Raw genomic sequence first — 21,070 nt, 5'->3', positions numbered from 1 at the left:
ACCCTCATCCATGGCTTTGGTGACAGCCTCAAAGAAGTCAATCAGGTTCAGGAGGCATGATCTGCCTTTCACAAACCCGAACTCAGTGGGATCCAGAGTTTGGAGGTTACCAATGTCTTTGTTTATGAGTTCCATGATGATACGTTCCATGGCCTTGCAGATCAGGCTAGTCAGGCTAATAGGTCGATAGTTCCCGGGATCAGTGGTGGCTCCCCCTTTGTGGATTGAGATAACTGTTGCTGTGTGCCATTCAGTGGGCACAAAGCCTGGTTCGTGGCTATTATTTAACATGGTGCTTAAGTGGGGAGCCAGTTTGTTCTGAAGTTCGTGTAAAATGCAGCCTGGGATGTTGTCCAGTCCCATGGATGCTGCGTTTTTGGCTTTAGAAAGTGCAGCTTTTACCTGTGTAGTTGTGATTACAGGGACTCTGCATTCTTCCTGTATAGAGATGGACCCTTTAGGGGGTGAGAAGGTGGTAAAGTTAGCACTGAACCTATCTGCCAAGATGTTGGCAATATCAGTTGGTTCTGTAATTTTCGTGCCTTTGTGCTGTAACTCAGAGCAGATCTGGGTGTTGCCATCTAGATTCTTGACATAGCTATAGAATGCTTTGTGGTTGTCCTTGGATTTAGTGGCAATTTTGTACATATACATATATCTGAGATTTCAGGTGAGCATAGAGAAGTCTTCGCTCATTCTGTTTCACAGGATAATGTTTCTGGTATGTTTTCTGTTTGCATCCCTCATTATGGCTTTTCTTCCTCAGGATAAAGTAGAATTTTATAAGAAACAATGTCTGATATTCTCCAACCAGTCTCTGACCTCTGCCTGGGATTATCTTGTGGTTCTAGGTTTCATAGCCTCTATAATTGTAATGATTTCTTTGGCCAGATGTCACCTGAGGAAAATTCAGTGGTTACTCAGATCAATTTGGATACAACACCAGCACCTTCTATCATTTTAAATTCTAGTGCTGGGATTAGTGAGAAGAGAGTTACTCTGGTTGGTGGATTACCTGTCTCTCATCCCAAGTCTTGTCATCTCTCTTCCCACACCCACTCAGTCTATAAGTACAGAGGCTTCAGACTTTTCTTTTCTTTTTGTGAGCTGTATCCAGGTGGTGAAAGTTCAATGTCTGTGGAACAAGCAAGACTGAATAAAACACTTGTATGTCAAAGAAAGGATAGATCTAATAAATTCTGTCAAATCTCAATATTATTTTTGGGTTCCAGGCCCTCTACTAGAACCCATACACAAATACATAGGTAATGTTACATAAACAGGGGGAGTCAGATCCTACTTTCTTTATAGATTATCAACTCAGCACATTCTATCCCTACAGTCTAGTTACGTTCCATCAGAGTAAAATGTTGTTGCAGATAAGCTGAGCAGTAACAGGACAGACCCTCACAAATGGAAGTTACACCGAGGGTCTTCCAGGATTTTATCCATCTGTGGGGTCTCCTCAAGTAGATCTGCCTGCCTCCATTCACAATAGACCGATAAAGAAACTCTCCTTGTTAAAAAACCTGGAATCCTGCTGAATTTTAGTTTCCAGGAATGAGAATGTTCCTGTGCTTTTCCACCCTTTATGCTGATAACCAAGGTTCTTTTAAAGATCCATAAGGATTCTCCAAGAATAACTGTGGCGATCCCCTTTTGGCTCAGGCAAAAATGGATCTCCCTTCTTTTGAAAATGGCCAAAAGCAATTGTTACAAGCTTCCTCCGAGGACAGACTTACTCACACAAAACAGGAGTTGTTTGATACAACCCAACCTTCAGTTTCTTCAAATTACTACCTGAATAATAGAATTTTAGTACATTTTTTGAAACCTTTTTTTCTGAAGATGGGCAACAGGTATTAAGGGAGGCAAGGAAACCTGCTACTAGAAAATCACATATGGGTAAGTAGAAAAGATTTTCTCATTGGTGCCAGAGTAAGAATTCAGATCCTTTTCAGAATCTGATACCTCTGGTCCTACAGTATTTGTCTGAGTTATTATCCTCTGGCATTTCTTACTCTTCAATGAAGATTCACTTTTTGTCTGCCAAGAGATATACTCTTTCTGTTCAGTCACAAGTGAAACAATTTTTGAAAGGGGTTTACTTATCTGTCCACAAAGAAGACAGGCAGCTCCATCTTGGGATCTTAATTTTGATCTGAAGAAATTAATAATTTTTCTATTTGAACTGGCTCACAAGGCTAATTTGAAGTTTTTATCTTGGAAAACAGTGTTACTTTTTTAGCAGAAGTCAAAACATTGAATATTTGCATTACAAGCTCTATTGGTGAGTCAACCTTATCTCTTCTTTCACAAAGCATCGGGTAACTTTGAGAACAAATCTTTCATTAATGCCTAAAGCAGTTTCAAACTTTCCTTTGAGTCAGGCTATTTATCTCTCTGTTTTCTTTCAAGAAACAAAAAATAAGGGATAAAGAATTTTACCTACTCTTGGTTGTCCACTGGCAACTTGGATACTACAATACAGGACTAAAAATGTCAGGAGTTCTGACCAGCTTTCAATTTCAAAACAGACAGTTTCAAAATGGCTGTGTCATGCTACTGCTTTTTTGTTACTGTCACCATAGCAAGTCACTTCCAGACAAGGTTAGGGATGGCTCTATGACTCTTTGGGTTCTTCTGAGGCTTTTTGGAAATGAGTAGACTCTTGAAGTATACTAGAGGTAGCAATGTAATTATCTCTGCACACCTTTACAAAACAATATAATTATTTCTCCAGACTTTGCTAGAACTATTCTCAAGGTGCTGGTGGACTTTCACCCCTTCTTCCTCCTCCCTTTCTTTCTATGTTTTGGTATTCAACCCATGTAGCTTAGGCTACTACAACACTGATCTAATGTAGAACATAGTGCAGTTGTGTAAGTAAATTTACCATTACAGAAAATGGTCAAATAGATCACTGTTGCAGTAAGAACACTATCTCTTCACCCCCCACCTTTGTTTTGTTGTGTTTTATGCCAGGGTGTCAATATTTTTTTCCTTCCCTTTTTTTTCCTTCCATATAATTAACTGGCTGGGCTCTAGCCTCCCTTACTCTGAGGCAAGAAATCTCTAAAGGCTTGGTACCCAGTCCACTGACTATATACCACTCTCCCTGAGCTCTACAGCAGTTAGGGCATGTGGAAAGTACCCTCAAGCTCTGAAAAGATAGCTGGGTTGGTCATATCTTTGGTGGGATATAACCCAAACAGCTTAGGCTACTGAAACAGTGATCTATTAGAATATCTACTTTTATGTTGAGTTTACTTACACAACTGTACTTTCAGGAAAAATACACAAACATGTGTATGTGTGCATATATATATATATATATATATATATATATATATATATATATATGTGTGTGTGTGTGTGTGTGTATGTATGTATATATATATATATATATATATATATATATATATATACACACACACACACACACACACACACACACACACACACACACACACACACACACACACACACAGTATGTCCATTTATATTTCTTAGAAGTCCAGAATAAAGTCAGCTTGGAGTACCTGACAAATCCTCTCTCCCTCTTTCGTTCATCAGTAATATTTGCTTACTGAATTGACTCCTGGAATTTACTTCACATCACGTACATGTAAAGTACTGCATACAGAATTTCTTTCACTGCTGCTTGTCATATTCTGTTCTACATTGTGTTTTGTACTCCCCAGCTGAGACTGAAATAGGTCCATTGAGACTATTGGTCTGCTTCAGTTAATGACTTTAAATTAAGTTAAAACAACTTTCAGAAGGCATTTATCTGCTAATTCACATGTGCCAACCCTTCCAGGAAAATATCCATGTGCTATTTAGACATCACATCACAGTAAGAGGTTGTCCTGTTCGATTCTCAGCTAAAGCGTCTTCTGTGTGGAGACATGCATGAATGGGCATACCTTTGTTGAAGGTTGTGTGTCAGGGCTGGCAACTCGGTACGTAAAAATCTACTGCCAATCATTACTGGACCGTAGTTCCGCTGTGACGACCCCTAACTGGGAAAAGCTGAAAGATACAACAACAACACTCTCTCCAAGTGCAGTCCAAACAATAGAACAATCATGAAATCATCACAAAAAACATTGTGTTCATTAGCGTATACTGCAAGTCTTATTGGCACACCCAGATCATTTCTTGCATTTATTTCATCATAGTATGCTGCCTTACAGAATCTCATTTATTGAGCATAAATGGTCCATCTGAACTAAGATATTAACTTCTCATTATGATTTCCTTTCACGTTACTGTTATAATACTGAAAAAAGGAAGCTTATCTTCAGGAAACATGTTTATAAAAGCATTTTGCAATTTTTTTTCTTAAAATCTAGCATACATTTTTTCCAACATTATTGAATATCTTGTTTAAAGCATTTTAATTTGATGTTAGCCAGTTTGTTTTCAAAATCTGACCATATGATAAGCCAAATGCCTTGGATGGTCACCACATGCATGTACAATTATGTGATTATATATGTTTTAATAAATAATGTTACGAGTTAAAATGCTTACTGTTTTGGAAGTTTCGTAAGAAAGCTTAATGTTTAGAGTCTTTGTCAAATCATGCTGCATTGAGTTTCACTTTTCCAATGCATATATATATATATATTTATATATAAAATGAAAAAAAGGAGAGTTACGATGAAAACATTTTTTTTTGGTTAGTATCAGTCATCTATTTTGGGTAGTAAGTGTGAAACATGGAGATAAAAAATGGTGGGGAATTTGTTATATGAGAGGTATGAAGAAATATGTAAAGAAGTATAAGGGAAAAAAGAAGTGAAAAATGGATTATAGAAAGAAAGGAATATGGAAACCAGGTGAAGTAATAGCAATTGAAAACTTATGAATGTGTGGTATGAAAAAATATGAATGAATTTTTGCTGGTATATCCATGACGTAATCTTACAGACATTAGAAATGCTACTAATCAAAGAAGAAAAATGAGTTTCATGAAGTTGGGGATAGTTTTGCGCAGTAAATGTTCTTAAACAAGTTACCTTTTAAAGGAAGCATGAAATATAAAGCAATAGAAAGAATGTATTATGACTATAAAGTTGAAAAAACTACAGAATGTTTTGTAGAATGTAAAGTGAAAAATTAGAATAAATGGGAAATCTTCAATGAGATGAATATGGGAATATTATGTATCAAATGTGAGAAAAAGAGGGAGAAAGTTGACAAATGGGATAAAGTATGTGTTGCACTTTGGGTAATGTAGAAGAGAAGATGTGAGGGGAATATTGTATAATAAAACAGGAGGGACAGAGATATATCGGCAGAAATAAAATGTGGAAGAAGGGAGGGATAGAAGCCAGTAAGGTAGTGGAGGAAAAAGTACTTTCACTTTTGTATTCTTGATGAAAAAGTTGTAAGAATGACGTAAACAAGATGTATTTGCGGTAACTAAAGCAATTCCTACTGTTTTTGACACATGCCATGAGATGTTTTAATTCAACCTAAACTGTTACCAACTCAAGCAGGTGGGACTTCAGGATGATACAGTCAGGAGTACTACATTGCAATGTCTGTAATCCAATCACTTGGAGTGGGAGCAGACTTCACAGCCTTATGGTCTTCCAGCAGCAAAGGGAAGTGTGCAACCTGTTGCGTCACTGACAGTGCTAGAACTGATTTTCTTATCCGAATGGTAAACACTCAGAAGAGTGCTATGATGTTTTGAGGGAAGTTATAGAATCAGCAATAAAACGGTGAAAGTACAAGCACATATATAATATATGTGTCTGTGTGTGTGTGCATGTGTGTGGCTTTTTCTGGTAGGCATTACTCAGGTGCAAGCTGAGATCAGTATTCTTAAGGCTTCACAGAAAACTTTGCTAATACTTGCATACTTTACTAACCAGAAAGGCACTCTGCATTTAAATTTTGTGTCTTTTGGCTTTTAGTTAGGGGTCACCACAGAGGAACTCCGGTCCGCTAATGATTGGTAGTTGGTTTTTACGTGCTGAGTTACCAGCCCTGAAGCACAACCTTCAATGAAGGTATGCCCATTCACGCATGTCTCCATGCAGAAGACGCTCTAGCTGAGAATCGAACTGGACAGGGTCTTACTGTGAGGCGACAACACTACCACAGCACCACCACCGTGTCATAAAGAAGTGGTAAAATCTAAGACATTGAAAAAAATGAATGTTAGAAGTCGGGATAAATGTCGAATGATGTTTAACCCTACTGCTGTAATAGAACTCTAATCTCTGTTCATTGTACAGCAGCATTACTACATATTGTTTTTCTTTGCTCAAAAACTAATGCCTGCATTTTGCACCCTCTCTAATCCATTACTGGCTTGGGAGTGTCAACTTGTTCATGGAAACTACACAATTGAGGAATGACTTACACTGTGTGTCCTGGCAAGTGAATATGCATGTCACGACAAAGAAAGGTACTTTGTGACTGTATTAGCACCAGGTATTTTTCTCAGATAATGCATGACATTACTTAAGAATACAAGTAACTAACAGGACCACACTGCAGTTTGCATACGGAAGTCATTTGCAAGTCCTACATCGCACCAGCAAGTTGTACTTTTAACTATAAATCACTCTTTGGATGTAGAGTAACTTCTAAGCTTAGCCCCACCCATAACTGGTGTGCATTATGTCATAAGTTCAATTTTTTTCCTTGTTCACCACATCCCTTCACATTTTTTCTCCATTGTTATCCTCCCGTCAGCTATCTTGAATCGGTTATGTACTTGTAAGTATTAAGATTCATGTTGCTTTTTTTGTTGATTTGTCTCCCCTCCTTTGAATACCTTCTCAGGTTCTTCATATTTTCTCATGGTTCAGTTATGCTACTATCACAGGTATGTTAATATATGAGATATGATGCATCCATTATGCTACAAATATGTCAATCAAAGATTACCTAACAGCCATACTGTGCCTTGTAGCAATCTAAATGCAGAATCTACATCTTCTGTCTAGTTCTCATTTAGAAAAAAATGCATGACATAGATGACAAAAGACAACAAAAGATCCATCTTGTCACCACAAGTGTACCAAATAATGCTCCATGTTTTCTCACTTAAAGAACAACTCCACCTAAATGTCAGTTTTTTATATCTTAAAATTCTCTTTCATTCCTTAGTCCAAGCCCATGACTGCAACATATAAAGAATGCAAGACTACAGTATTACTCCACAGTTTGTGCCTGAACCTCTTTCTGCAGTGCTACATCCAAAAGACAGTCTTTGGTCAGGGCAAATTAAATGACAAGGGGAAGAGAACTCTCTAGGCTTTGCTTGTACCTATCTGGAAGTATGCGCTACCTACTTTAGTCTGCATATTCTGCAGTAAAACATTACAGTATGTTCAGATGGCAATGTGCAGCATCTGTAAACAAATGACTAAAAATAAGAACTTTGAATCAGATGCATTAATCTTTACACCATGCTTTTAAAATGGGTAAAGATGAATGAGCTGAAAGGCTAGTCACTGTTCCATATGTGACTTTGTAATTGAGGGATTAGAAAACACTTGGAAAGAGGAAACGTTATGTAAGAAAGAGGTTAGCATGCAGGGAAGGGAAGCAAAGTTAGAAAGTAAAGACAGCAGAAATGTGCTTAATATATCAGTGAGGACACGACAGCAAATGTACAGAGCAGCAGTCACTTCTGCAGTGGCACTTGTATCACCTGGGATAGTATTAACTTGCAGAGGGATACATGCTGGGAAGATGCAAATGGATAAAGTGTTAATAAATAGCATGTGGAGTACCTTGGCTCCAGGTTTTCCAGGAAGCCCTGGCATTCCTCTCTCTCCCTGGAGTGGAAACAAGCAAACAAACAAAAAAAGTAGAATAAAGAATAAATAAAAATTGTCAACAGTCTGGAATCAAGCAGTGGAACAGAGGTGGATATGAAAGAAAAAAGTAGAGAGAGAGAATATTTTTCATACAAAAAAATACATGGAAATCTAGTTTTATTTAATACTTGTACAAGTAACAGCTGTCTGTGTACTTTATAAATATGAATCAGTGCTGTAATCTCAGGCTAGAAATGTCTAATGTAGAATGGCTTGGTTAAAGACAAATCTGTCTCTTAAAATCCAAATACATTTTTAAACATTTAAAAATTAAAAACAAAACAAAAAAAGGCATACAGGACAATATGGACACACACACACACACACACACACACACACACACACACACACACACACACACACACACACACACACACACACACACAAACTTTTGGAGATCACTTTTTATGTTCCCCAGCTGACCATCTGCTACTTGAGTTTGCTGAGACCCTCCATGCCCAGTACTGCTATCCTATGGATCTGAACTGGTGCAGGGACAGGGAGAGGGGTTTATGGGTGGGCCAGCAGGTGTCCTCCTGGCAGAGGCTGTCAGAATTGGAATGGAAACAGAAGGTGGAGTTTCTCATTTAGGGGTTGAAGTGGAGCTGTGGCTAGCAGTGTATTGTATTCTGTTCATGTGTGCTCCCTTTGCACTGACTTTATTACTTTTTGAATGCATGGAAATCCTTGCCTTTCTCCAGAGCATGTTAATGAAAAAATATCAAAGTATACATTACTAGTGAATATACAGTGCTGTCTGAGCTGGTATATGAGAAAACTTACCACCAAAAACAGCTCAGCTTCTCTGGTTAAACTCCAAATTAGCTGCAGCAGCAATTAATGCAGAAACAAATCAGAAAATATGCTAACCGTAAAATGGGACCAACCAAAGTGGGTGACGGCAAACCTGTTTAATTCTGACAGAAAAGAGCAGGCAAACATCTAGGAAATTGAAAACATTACAAAAAAGGGACAGTCTGACCTAATCTTTAATTCTAGCAGTATTGTGATAAGCCAGGAACCAATGGTTAATCTCTCTATAGGTACTAAACCTAAAGAAGGAGCAGTACATTCTCCCTTGATGCATCAGCTACTGTTTTTTATAAAGCAACAGAACCACAGGAACCCGAGGACATCCAGTCAGGAACGGAAGAGGAAGAAACCTACCTTTCAAATGATAATGAGTGTGAACTGGTTGTTAATTTATCAAGGATTGCATTAAGTCCAGAGCAAATACAGGTTCGGTCACTCTTTTATTCTATCACTACATTCAGATCTCAATGAATTTGTCACAGACCTGAAAGTTTTTAAAAGAAATATTATGCTCAAAACAATTTTTAGGTATGAAAGCTATAACAGACAGAGTGTATATAAGAAACCGAGCACCTTTGTGCCTGTTAACTATCCTACAGTGGACCTTTTTTTACTCTTATGTGAGAATGAAGTAAGCAAGTTTAGAGGAGAAGGGAAGATAAATAGACAGTTTCATAACATGACATTTAATGAGAAAGAAGCATTATTCCAACTTAAGAACAATCAAGATATTGTCATCAAACCAGCTGACAACGGCGGGGGCCATAGTGATAATGGACTCCACCTGGTACAGAAATAAGATGCAAGAAATGCTGACAGATGTACATACGTATAAAAATATTAAGAAGCAAGACTTGGATAGGATGATCACAGTATTTCAGAATACTTTTATGGATTTACTAATGGGGAGACGTCTATCTAAAGATTTATTTGATTTTTTTAAATCAAGTATCCAACCATCCTTAGTATCGGTGGTTTACCCAAAATACACAAGACTTTAGATGACCCCCCCGTTAAGACCGACTGTGGCAGGAAGAGGCTGGATAACTGAACCACTATCCATTTATGTTGAAAATGAGCTGAAGAAGGTCCTACCATTGGTGGATAGTGTTATAAAAGACACAGGGAGCTTTTTAGAAAGTTTGTGAAAACCAAAGATATGGATAATTTTTCAGATTTGATCCTGGTAACCATGGATGTTAATAATCTGTTTACAGTTGTGCCCAATGGCTATGGAGTGGAAGCAATTAGAGAGTGTCTTGTACAAACAGGATTTGATTCCAACCTAATTTGCTGTCTGCTGGAATTAATTCTGGAAAATAACATTTTTGCTTATGGGAATAACTATTTTTAGCAAGTATGGGGGGTAGCTATGGGTACCCCTTGCGCTAATAGTTACTCAAATCTAGTCTTAGCACAATGGGATAAGAATCATATTCTGAATGCCATCAACCCCTGGTTTGGACATTTGGTGTATTATGGTCATTTTGTGGACGATATCTTTGTCCTTTGGAAAGGAGATGAAAGAGAACTTGATATGTTCGCAGAATATCTGAAAAACACCACGGATTTCCTTGAATTTAAGATAGCTTATTCAAAGGAAGAAATTGATTTCTTGGATGTTAAAGTAACCCTACATCCTAGGCTAGGTCTACATACAAAAATGCACAGGAAAGATACACGGAAGAACCATTACTTGCACAGAAATAGTATGCACCTAGGTCACATTTTCAAAAACATCATGGAAAATCAAATGCAACGTATACCTAGGCTCTGTACTGAAGATGGTGATTTTGAAAAGGAGCAGGTCACCCTCTGTAAACATTTGAGAAACAAAGGTTACCATAACAGAGATCTTACTATGAGATGTACACAACAGGATATAAGGTCCAATAAAGGTCGTCCCTATTTTAATAGAAAAACTGCCAGAGTTGAGGCTACTGCCTCTAAAGAAAGGACCTTGACTCAAGATCCAAAATGTATTCTCACTTACAGTACAGATAGCCAAAAGATCTGTGATGTGGTCAGAGGCGGTTTTGGCTGGTGCTGATAGAAGATACAAAAGTGAAAAATATTGTAGAACAACCAAGGTTTGTTTTCAAAAACAGAAAGAACATTAAAAGACTGCTGTGTGGCAAAGATGGCTTTGAATGGAAAAATATACACCAGAGGAAAGGAACGGACAAATGTGGGAAGTGTAAAGCCTGTCCTTATATAGACAACAGCAATCTTTTTGTGCATCCTGTCTCTGGAATTAATTACCTTCTGAAAGCTAGTGGAACTTGCAATACCCAGCATTTGGTTTACCTGGCAACCTGTCGGAAATGCTTAGTGTTCTATATTGGAAAAACGGACCAGTGTTTAAAAGACAGAATTATGTGACACTTGAGGGATATTAAGCACAAGGATTTAAAGAATGTGCTGGTTGACCACGTTGTATCTTATCCTGATCATAGCTTTAAGTTTAAAGCTTTAGATTGTATTGCCACAGATTCAAGGGGCGGAGATATAAAGAACCGCACTGAAATGTGCAAAGTGAGTTGGATAGTGAACTTAAGGGCTGATCCCCCCCCCCCCCCCCAGGCCTTAATACAAAGGTCCCACTTAAACCAATATTAAAGAACAAACATCTTACTATAAGCTGAGTAAAGGAGGCTTGTCATTTCTAAAAACCATGATTGGTTGCTATGACATTAGATTGGTTAATGAGTAGGCATTGCCTGCAGTATATGGAAATGACTTGGAGTATATTATCTTAAGAAGGCCGAATAGCTGAAAGTGCTAATCATTTAGAGCTTTCTTGTTGGAAGTCTTTTATGTTTTGTCTTTATTTTTAAATAAAATTTTTAGCTGTGGTGGTTCACCAGGAAGTTTTATGTACGCCTATTTAATTTTGTTCTGTCTGGTGCACCTTTGGCAATTTCTAATTTCTCTCTACATAATCTTTAAAGAATTGTGAGAAATACCAAACAGACCATTGAGAAAATTCAAAAGGTAGCCTGAAACTGTTTAGAGGGCAACTGACAGCACCTGCAGATGAATAGCTTTTGATACAGAGCCTTGGGTAAGGGTAATGGCTTTGTTAGCTATGGAATATTTTGCAGTCTGAGTGAAGTATCTGATGGTCTTAGTCCTATAGGTGATACAACTGAAATTCCTACTTGGCAAATTAACTATTTATACGTAATGACTTTGTTTCCATGCCTCACTATCCATAGCGAGGCTCCTGCTGGAGCACTGCTCAGCTATGTAGACAACACATCTGTCAAAATACTAGCATATCAGATGCAAATTGGAGAGACACAAGGCTGAAGTCATTCTACATAGCAATTTCAAATTATGAGTGTCACTTTTACAAAAACTGAATTACTGAGACATTTTATGTGAGTTCTCACCATATTGACAATCCAGGTTAATAAGTACTACAATTTGAATGTGCCCGTTCGATTCTCAGTTAGAGCGTCTTCTGTGTGGCGACATGCGTGAACAGGCAGTCCTTCGTTGAAGGTTGTGTGTTAGGCCCGGTAAGCCAGCATGTTAAACTCTACTGCCAATCATTAGCGGACCGGAGTTCCGCTGTGGCGACCCCTAACCGGGAAAATCCGAAAGACACAAACAAACTATTCTCTACTAATTGTTGTGTCTTTATGACCTTATACTGAGTCCATAGTTACACTAATGTTGTACATATGAATCAGTAGTTCTCACCTTACCTTTCTGTCTCCATTACATGAGTGGGTTTTATATATACCTCTTTTTAGTGAAATACAACTTTAAGCCACTTTCATATTTTTAAACCTAAGTAATTTAAAGTGCTGTAAATGCTGCAGGAAATAGTATAATACATGTTATTTGTTAACAGGACATGTTAACAAATCCAGTTATGCACACAGTGAATGTGCTGTAAAGTGCTATATTGCTCTATATTATAACACACTCATCTTGCTGTTTGAAAAATGGCAAATTAAAAATTTAAGAAGAAACTCAAGGTGGGAATGCATTGTAAGGATTTAGAAGTAAACATTTAATTTTGTTGGGACTATAGCCCTTCCACCCCACAATGTAGGTGCTTTGCACTGCACCCCTGGAAATTAAATATACTAACTATAATTTACAGTTAAGATACTGAAAATATTCACTTTAGGCTGAAAGAGTGGAACTTTGAAGTTAGTATACTTAGTTTCTGCCTTTGTGGAGGTACAGCAGGCTGAAAAAAAAACATTTTACATGAAATTATTAAATGTATTTACTTAGGTTTACAAGTCTATTCTGTTTATGTAAGTTTATATTTATAATACAGTAGAAAAGTAAGAATCCAAGGACAGCAGATACTTTAAGTAAAACCTTCCTTTAATATAGGACAACTAAGAACAAAGACATAAGCGCTTTCATAGTGGTGCTACTTCATCAGATGTATAACATAAACTTCGACAGCCATATCAACTACGCAGCTTTAATCCTTTCTACACCATTTACAGATCAGATCAGTAGTGATTTGCGGTGCAATATCACAAACGTTTCACCGGTTTCTCAATCTGATTTTTACTGATGGGAAGACTGCGACTTCCATGCTGCATTGCTTTGCATATATGTAGCTTCCCTATGTTGCTGCAGCTGTACAGTAAAAATCAGATTGAGAAACCGGTGAAACGGTTGTGATATTGCACCGCAGATCACTACTGGTCTGATCTGTAAATGGTGTCGAAAGGATTAAAGCTGCGTAGTTGATATGGCTGTCGAAGTTTATGTTATACATCTGATGAAGTAGCACAGCTACGAAAGCGCTTATGTCTTTGTTCTTAGTCGTCCTATATTAAAGGAAAGTTTTACTTGAAATATCTGCTGTCCTTGGATCCTTACATTTCTACTGTGTGGATTGCAATTTACTTTTTGGATTCAAGAACTGGCTGGGTATTGTGGACTGTGTCCTAAAAAAATATATTTATAATAATTGTTATTATAAGATAGTATTTTAATGGTTATATATATACAATTTTAAGTTTGAGAGACCAGTTGGTGTAATCATAGAGGTCTCCACCTCTCATGCACAAGGTTCTATCCTGACCTCCGACCAATGCCTTTTTGGAGTTTGCATGTTCTCCCTGTGTCTCAGTGGGGTTTCTCCCATGTCCAAAAAACATGCTGAGTGTCTCCATCTCAAAGTCACCAATGAATTGAGCTATGGGCAGCAGCACAGACTCTACATGGTGTCCTATAGGGGGAAGAGTTGTACAGACCAATCACTTTGGGCATCTCAGGACAGTAAAACAGGGGTCATAGATTGCCGACTGTGGCAGGGCTAGCCACTTGACTGTGAAAATATGGCTCTAGGTGATTCAGTCATGTTGACTAATATCGCAAAAAATGGGCATGGGTAGTTACTGGCGATAAGTGGGTTGAGGACCCGGCCTACTCTCACCTATGCCAGGGACCCTTGCTAATGGTGGGAGGGGCATATGTGCCCCTATGGCCAGTGTGTGCCCTCCATAAAGCCCAGCAGCCCTGGGTCAAAAAGCTACTGGCTGAATGGTGCCTAGTTGCCCAGCCTGGATTACTTGGGATAACTCTGTTGAACAAAAGCTGAACTTAAAACCAACCAACCTGCCAAACATGAATTGAGAATTGCTATGCTTAATGTAGGTTCAGTGATATGATGCAGCTTGGAAGTGGATGACATGATGATATGGAGGAGGCTGGACATCCTATGTATCCCAGAGAAGAGATGGAAGGGCAGTGCAGCAAACCCACTTGGCTTGGGATCCAGACTCTACTACTCAGGAGGGGGATATGCTAGAAATGGTGTAAGAATTGTGGTGAGAGAGAGGCTTCACAAGGCAGTGAGGGATATCATCGGAATTAATGACAGATTCATGGCAATCAGACTCCAGTGTAATGATAGGGCAGTATTCATAATCTCAGCCTGTGCCCCGCAGCAAGGTTGTGATAGTGATGAAAAGAGTGCATTCAGACAGCAGTTGCAGGAGCTACTAGATAAAGCAGGACAACATGAATTGGTGTTGATAATGGGTGACTTGAATGCACATATCAGGACAGACAGAACAGGATATGAGGACTGCCTGAGTTCACATGGGTGGAGCAACAGGAATAAAGAAGGAGAAGCCATTTTAGACTTCTGTCTGGCAAGTGGCTTGATAGTAGCCAACACATGGTTCAGAAAGAGAGGCAGTCACAAGATCACATACAAGAATAGCCAACATGCAACTCAGGTAGGCTTCCTCCTAGTAAGGAAAAGGTAGAATCCATGATTGCAAAGTTATCCCTAGTGAAACAGTCGGCCCACACCATAAACCACTAGTTGCTACAATCAGCTGCAAGCAGTGGTCAGGGAAGGCTCTAAGGTCAACAGTGACCAAGCTGAAGACTTGGAGGTTGACTGGAAAGAAAGTGCAACAGTTTAAGGAATTACTCAGGGCACCCCAAGAAGATGAGGAAATGGGTGGAGTTGAACAAGAATGGCAGCACCTAAAAACTAAAAACAGCATGTGTTAGGATTATAGAAAAGATATGTGGCCGAGCCAGGTATGGAAATAAGGTACATAAGGAAAGTTGATGGTGGAATGCAGAAGTCCAGGGAGTTATCAAAATAAAGGAGGAGTGCAGGAAGAAGTGGGAGATAGAAAAGACCGAATAGGCTAGGAAGGACTACTGGTTGGCTAAAAAAGAAACTAAGAAAGAAGTTGCAATAGCAAAGAATAGGGCATCAAAGGCACTCTACCAACTTCTGGAAAGTGACTCTAAGTGACACAAAGAAACTATGTCAGGTTGCAAGGCAAAGACCAAGATAAAGAAGATAGTCAGACATCCTTCATAAGGGATGCCAGCAACAACCTGCTCACTAGTCCACAGGTCATCAAAGGCAGATGGAAGGAGTATTTCCAGCAGCTTCTGAATGAAGAAAACCCCATAGAAGCTCTACTGCCCCAGAAACAGCCTACGATGAGAGAAGAAGAGGAGCCCACCTTAGAAGTAAGAACAGCACTAAGGAAGATGAAGTCAGGGAAAGCAGCAGGCATTGATGAGGTCACACCAGATATGATAAAGATGGGTGAGATCGTGGAGAAATGTCTCATGAGTGTACTAATAGTTTGGAGAGAAAGGTATATCCCAGATGACTGGAGAATAAGCATAGTTGTGCCGGTGTACAAGAACGAATGGGACATCCACAACTGTGGGCAGTACAGAGGCATCAAACTCATATCATGTTGCATGAAAGTTCTGGAGAGGGTGATTAATAAGCAGTTTGGATTCAGATCAGGATGCAGCACAACTGACCCGATGTTTGCAGTGAGACAGGTATTTGAGAATTTAATAGAGGTGAGAAGAGAGTCCAACTGGGCATTCCTAGACTTGGAGAAAGCATATGACAAAGTCCCAAGAAAGCTGATCTGGGCAGTACTGCGGTGGTTTGAAGTTCCAGAAACAGTGGTAGAATTAGTGCAGGCTATGAACAAGGACCCAATGACTCAAGTATGAACAGTGTTTGGCCTCAAAGATGGATTCCCAGTGGGAGTGGGTGTACACCAGGGTTCAGCTCTGAGCCCACTGCTGTTCATACTGGTGATGGACTACATTAGTAAACAGGTCAGAGGGAGTAGATCAACAAAGTTTCAGTATGCAGAAGATGTGGCATTACAAGTAGACTCAAAGCTAGAACTTCAGCAAAGGATAGGAGAACGGAATGCAAAACTGAAGGCACATGGGATTAAACTAAGCACAGATAAGATGGTGGTAATGGCAGCAAATTGAGAAAATTAGAAGAAGCTGAGATTAGAGATAGAAGGGAAGACAGTGGGACAGGTAAACAGTTTCAAGTATCTGGTAGGAGTGGTTGAGGAGAAGGGAAGCCTGAATGAAGAGGTCAAAACTAGAATCAGAGGGGCTGCAACCAATTGGCATAGAGTGTCAGGTTTAGTCTATGACAGAAGAATACCAAAGAAGCTGTAAAGTAAGGTGTACAAGACAGTGATGTGACCAGTACTACTGTATGGCACAGGAACCTGGGCAGTAAAGGCAGAACAGTTGAAGAAGCTAGAGGTGATGGAAATGAAGTGCCTGAGAAGGGTAGTAGGATGCACACTGTGGGACAGATGAAAATGAAGACATAAGAGCAGAAGCCAAAGTAGCCCCAATTGCAGAAAAGATCAAAGAGAACAGATTACCATGGTTTGGACACATGCAGAAAAGCAGAAGACAATCTAGTGAGGAAGATTTGGGACAGACAGGAAGAAGGTAAGAGGAAGTGAGGACATCCAGCAAAGAGGTGGATGGATTGTGTGAAAGAAGATCTGTGACAGTCAGGCATGAGTGTTGAAGAAGGCAGGAGTGTGGCACTGAATCGAGAGAGTTGGTGACAGTTAACACAATACCCCGACTCCATGTAGAAAAAATAGAAAAAGTGTGCTGATGATGATGATGTACAGTTTTAATAAGAACTTAAGATGTTTTGTGTGGAAAGAAGTAAATTAATGTAGACAGAACAAATATATAATAGTACATAAGGAGCATTAACAAAAGAACAGATGGAAAGCCTATAGTGCAGAAAATGGCATGCAAGAATGAAATGCTATGATATGAGACTAGAGCACACAAGAAATGGAGGTAATATAATGTGTTTTATAGGTTCATAGGGTCATAGGACATTACTAGGCTAGCGGCCCTAGAGCCTTTAGAAGCTTAGCCATGTTAATCCCAAGTATCCCCATTTCTGCCATTCTGTCTCTCTCTGTCTCTCTCATACATAAATAGACAAAGCTGCACCATATACACCCAGACATGTTGTCTGACAGACAAGCAGACAGACACACACCGACATGTACAGTACATGCATTATTTTTTCTGTTTTCTTTCTTTACTTTTTTAAAATATGCTTGCTAAACAGCAAAGAAGCTTTTTTTTTTTGCTGGGCATTACCTGTACTTTAACACCTTGCTGGAGAACACTCGTTCTTCCATCAGGGTGAAGACATACAGGGCACTCATTCCCTAAGCAATATAAAACTGTAATGCCAGGTGTTATTGATGGACTTTATTCCTTAGTGACTTACCAGAAAATCAAAACATTTATTAGGGACAGGAAAAAGATATGAGGCAAAATCAGTGGCATTCTGCAAAATCTGAAACAAATGAAATGTATGCAGTTCCCAAGATAGCCAGGGCCTACTCTGTGAAATGTCCATGTCAGTTGTGACTAGGTCACTCATTGCTAGTGCCCTGCTAATGTAAGTAAAACTTGTTTTGGATGGTGCAATTACACCAGTGTGAGTTTCTGAGACTGAAACTCGGCAGCATAGAAAGGGTAATAGGCATTATCCCTGGAACAAGTTAGGCTTAAACAGTATCAATAAAAGTTCCGGAGCAGAATTGCAATGGAATGTGGGAGGTGGGAAATGTTAAAGTAACAAAAGCAAACGAAGTTCAAAGGCAAGAGAGATTTATAAAAGGCAAAAAAATGATGCATTAGAACAATATTGGACTAATGAGAGAGGTTTTTAAGTAATGACACGTCATGTGCTTACCTTCATTCCTGGGTCACCAACAAGCCCTGGCTCACCCTTTGGCCCTTTGTCTCCTTTATCTCCCTATAGAAACAGAAACAGAAGCAAAACTAATAGAGTCCAGTGAGGGAGATTGTGAGGAATGGGTGAAAACAACTGGGCTAGTCGTAGACCTGCTGCTCTTAATTTCTGAACACATGCACTCATCACAGTGACTACCCTTGCACAATACAAGGGGATTATGTGCCAGAGTATTGTCCTAGAACTTCCATTGCTAAATGTAACATTGCCTTTTGCATTAGGCATCACACTAAACTGCAACATAATGTCAGTGTTTCATGCTAAACCAATCTAGTAGTGCTTATAACATGCTTAACAAAGAGCAGAAAAGTGGGTTAACTGACAAATCTGTAAACTTGTTATACTTTCTCCTTCTCTTCACTTTCTTTCCATCTTTTCTTCCCATGATCCCTCCCAACTCTACTTATCTCATTTTCAAAACTACCACATACTTTAAAATAACATCTTTTGTAGCAATGAATTTTAAGTTTCTGTTATATTTTTTTCTAGATTTTTTTCCTTTACATATTAACACTATGAAGCTTAAAGTGATTTCCAGTCATACTGTAGTTGAGACTTAGCCCAAAACACCTTTCTTGCCCACATTTTTACTACTTTAAAAGAATGGACGATGTTTATTATGTCAGCCTTGCTGTTTGTTTAAATGAGTAGTACTGCTACTATAGCTGTATAACCTGCTTACCTCCATTCCAGGGCGTCCATTAGGGCCAGGGTCTCCCTTATCCCCCTGTGGGAACAGAAAAAAGTACAGATAACGACAGTGAAAAGGGGAGGGAAAAAGAACAAGTAGTAAAAGAGGAGTGAAACAGGGTAAAACAGAGCAAGACTGGGGCAGGGTGAGCCCCCATATTAGATACAGGAATAAGGCAGAGAAATGTCATTTTCCTAGCCACTCAGCTTCTCTTTCATGGCTCATACATTTGATCATGCCTGTACTTTCCACCCATCAGATTACACCATATTTATTTTATTATATTTCTTGGTACTTTTCCCAGACTGTCCTGAAGCTGCCACAACCACAAGGAAAACCTTTTAAGGCAGCAGGTTCTAAGTGACCTATTCCCTGTTCAAGAAGACAGGTTTCCAATTCTGTTCTTTAAACTTGCCAGTTTTGACCTGTTTAAGGTTAAGACGCTTTGTGGTATAATTGATATAGATTTTCTAACCTTATATATCCTTTTCAAGTTTATTTATGACTCTCACATCACACCTTCAAAATGGTACTGCTTTTGACAGATGCTGTCCTTACCTTCATTCCTGGGTCACCATTTAGCCCTGGATCACCCTTATGTCCCTGCAGAAACATAAACAGAGGTAGAGCAACTAGTGACAGAGTAAGAGACACAGACGACAAGTAAAAACAGGGAAAGGATTACAGAGACTAAGTCAGAGAAATTGTGTATTGCAAAATATGTAGACTATAGAACAGCATCTAATACTTCAGCCTGCTTGCATGGTAGTGATTAGACTAAGAACATTTGAACTTGTACTTTCAAAAACATACGATTTTCACATACTACTCACCCTCTGATTTTAATTTTCCAAACAGATAACTAATGTACCTGCCATGGTGTACATGACGGCCATGCTTTAGGTTAGTCCCATATTTTGTTACCATTGATTTATTTCTATACATAAAATGAGTTTATGTGGGTGTGTTTGTTTGTTAGTTGATCAGGAAGTCCCAAGTGGTCAACATCTATTTTCAGTGGAGAGAAAAACTGCCAGACAGTTGCAATAAAGCATAAAGCCCATTTGATGTACATATAGTAGAAGAACATTGTTACATGAGAAATGTTTATGCATGATACCACAAAAAAAATCTGGCATACATTGTCAGGCAATACGTTCACATAAAATGAGATTTATATGAAAGACAGACTTTGCATACCTAAATGCAAGCTAACCAATTGTTCAACAATTTTTGATTTAATTTATTTAAAACAATGAAACATGGGATTCGTAAAGAAATGTGAAGCAATACCCAGCTGTCAAATGAAGGACTTCAATATGTCAACAATAAAAAGTATACACATTTGGGTCTATGTCATTTGATTGTGATTTACCTTGTTACTGGTTTGACAGAATCACAAATGATCAAACACAATTGACTGAAACCTCATTTCACTGGATCACAATTGATAGAAACTTGCAGGGTTTTACAGACAGTATGTGATGGTGTTGTTTCTGATCATAAAAGTTATTTGGGAAATGAGTCTAGAAGAGTATGTGTGAGTTGGCAAAGGCCGCCATCTTGTTGTATCTCTGTATCAGTAGTTAACTGCATTTGTGCTCCAGCAGTGATTCACTGTGAGTTTTTTTCTTTTCTCCACGATTGTGCAACCATGGAGATAATGTATACAAAAAATAAGGGGGGTTTTGAGGTGCATGCAAAAGCTTTTTACTTTATATTTGATGTATATACTATTTTCTTTCCACTTTTGATTCAGTGAAATGAGTTTTTAGTCAACTATGCTTTTGATAAATTGTTTCATTATTTGTTATTCAGTTAAATGAGAATTCAGTCACATGACATAGACTCATACATTTAGGGTAATATGCTAAATGGAGAAAGAAAAGCCCTTTTAGAATATCAACTGACCTTGGAGAGTCACAAAACAAGGGGAGGAAATCTGTAGGTGAGAAAGGTGAAACATATGTATAAGGTAACTGTACTGCAGCCGCAGTTCCAATTGAAGTTAAAATGATTACAGAGGGCATTACAAAAGGGTAATGTGAGATGGATCTGACATAGTGATAAAGGGAGGAATTCAATAACCAAATGACATCACCAATCAATATTTTAAAG

At 38.7% G+C, this 21,070-nt stretch overlaps 1 protein-coding gene across 1 annotated transcript in view; it reads right to left on the bottom strand.

The window, feature by feature from the left end:
- Positions 1-18,189: 18,189 nt before the first annotated feature.
- The window catches only part of LOC122788737 (collagen alpha-1(XIII) chain-like), a 396,594-nt gene continuing 393,713 nt past the window's right edge, over positions 18,190-21,070 (bottom strand). Inside the window, exons 15-17 of the mRNA XM_044055630.1 lie at positions 19,511-19,555; positions 18,944-18,988; positions 18,190-18,264 (exon numbers count right to left, since the gene is read on the bottom strand). Of these exons, the coding sequence (XP_043911565.1) occupies positions 18,190-18,264; positions 18,944-18,988; positions 19,511-19,555 (165 nt within the window). The remainder of the gene's footprint in view (positions 18,265-18,943; positions 18,989-19,510; positions 19,556-21,070) is intronic.

The sequence above is a fragment of the Protopterus annectens genome, chromosome 14.part0 (genome assembly GCF_019279795.1).
Source record: "Protopterus annectens isolate FY-2018-M chromosome 14.part0, PAN1.0, whole genome shotgun sequence".
In the NCBI taxonomy this organism is placed as follows: Eukaryota; Metazoa; Chordata; order Ceratodontiformes; family Protopteridae; genus Protopterus; species Protopterus annectens.
This window is presented reverse-complemented; position numbering and strand designations above follow the sequence as displayed.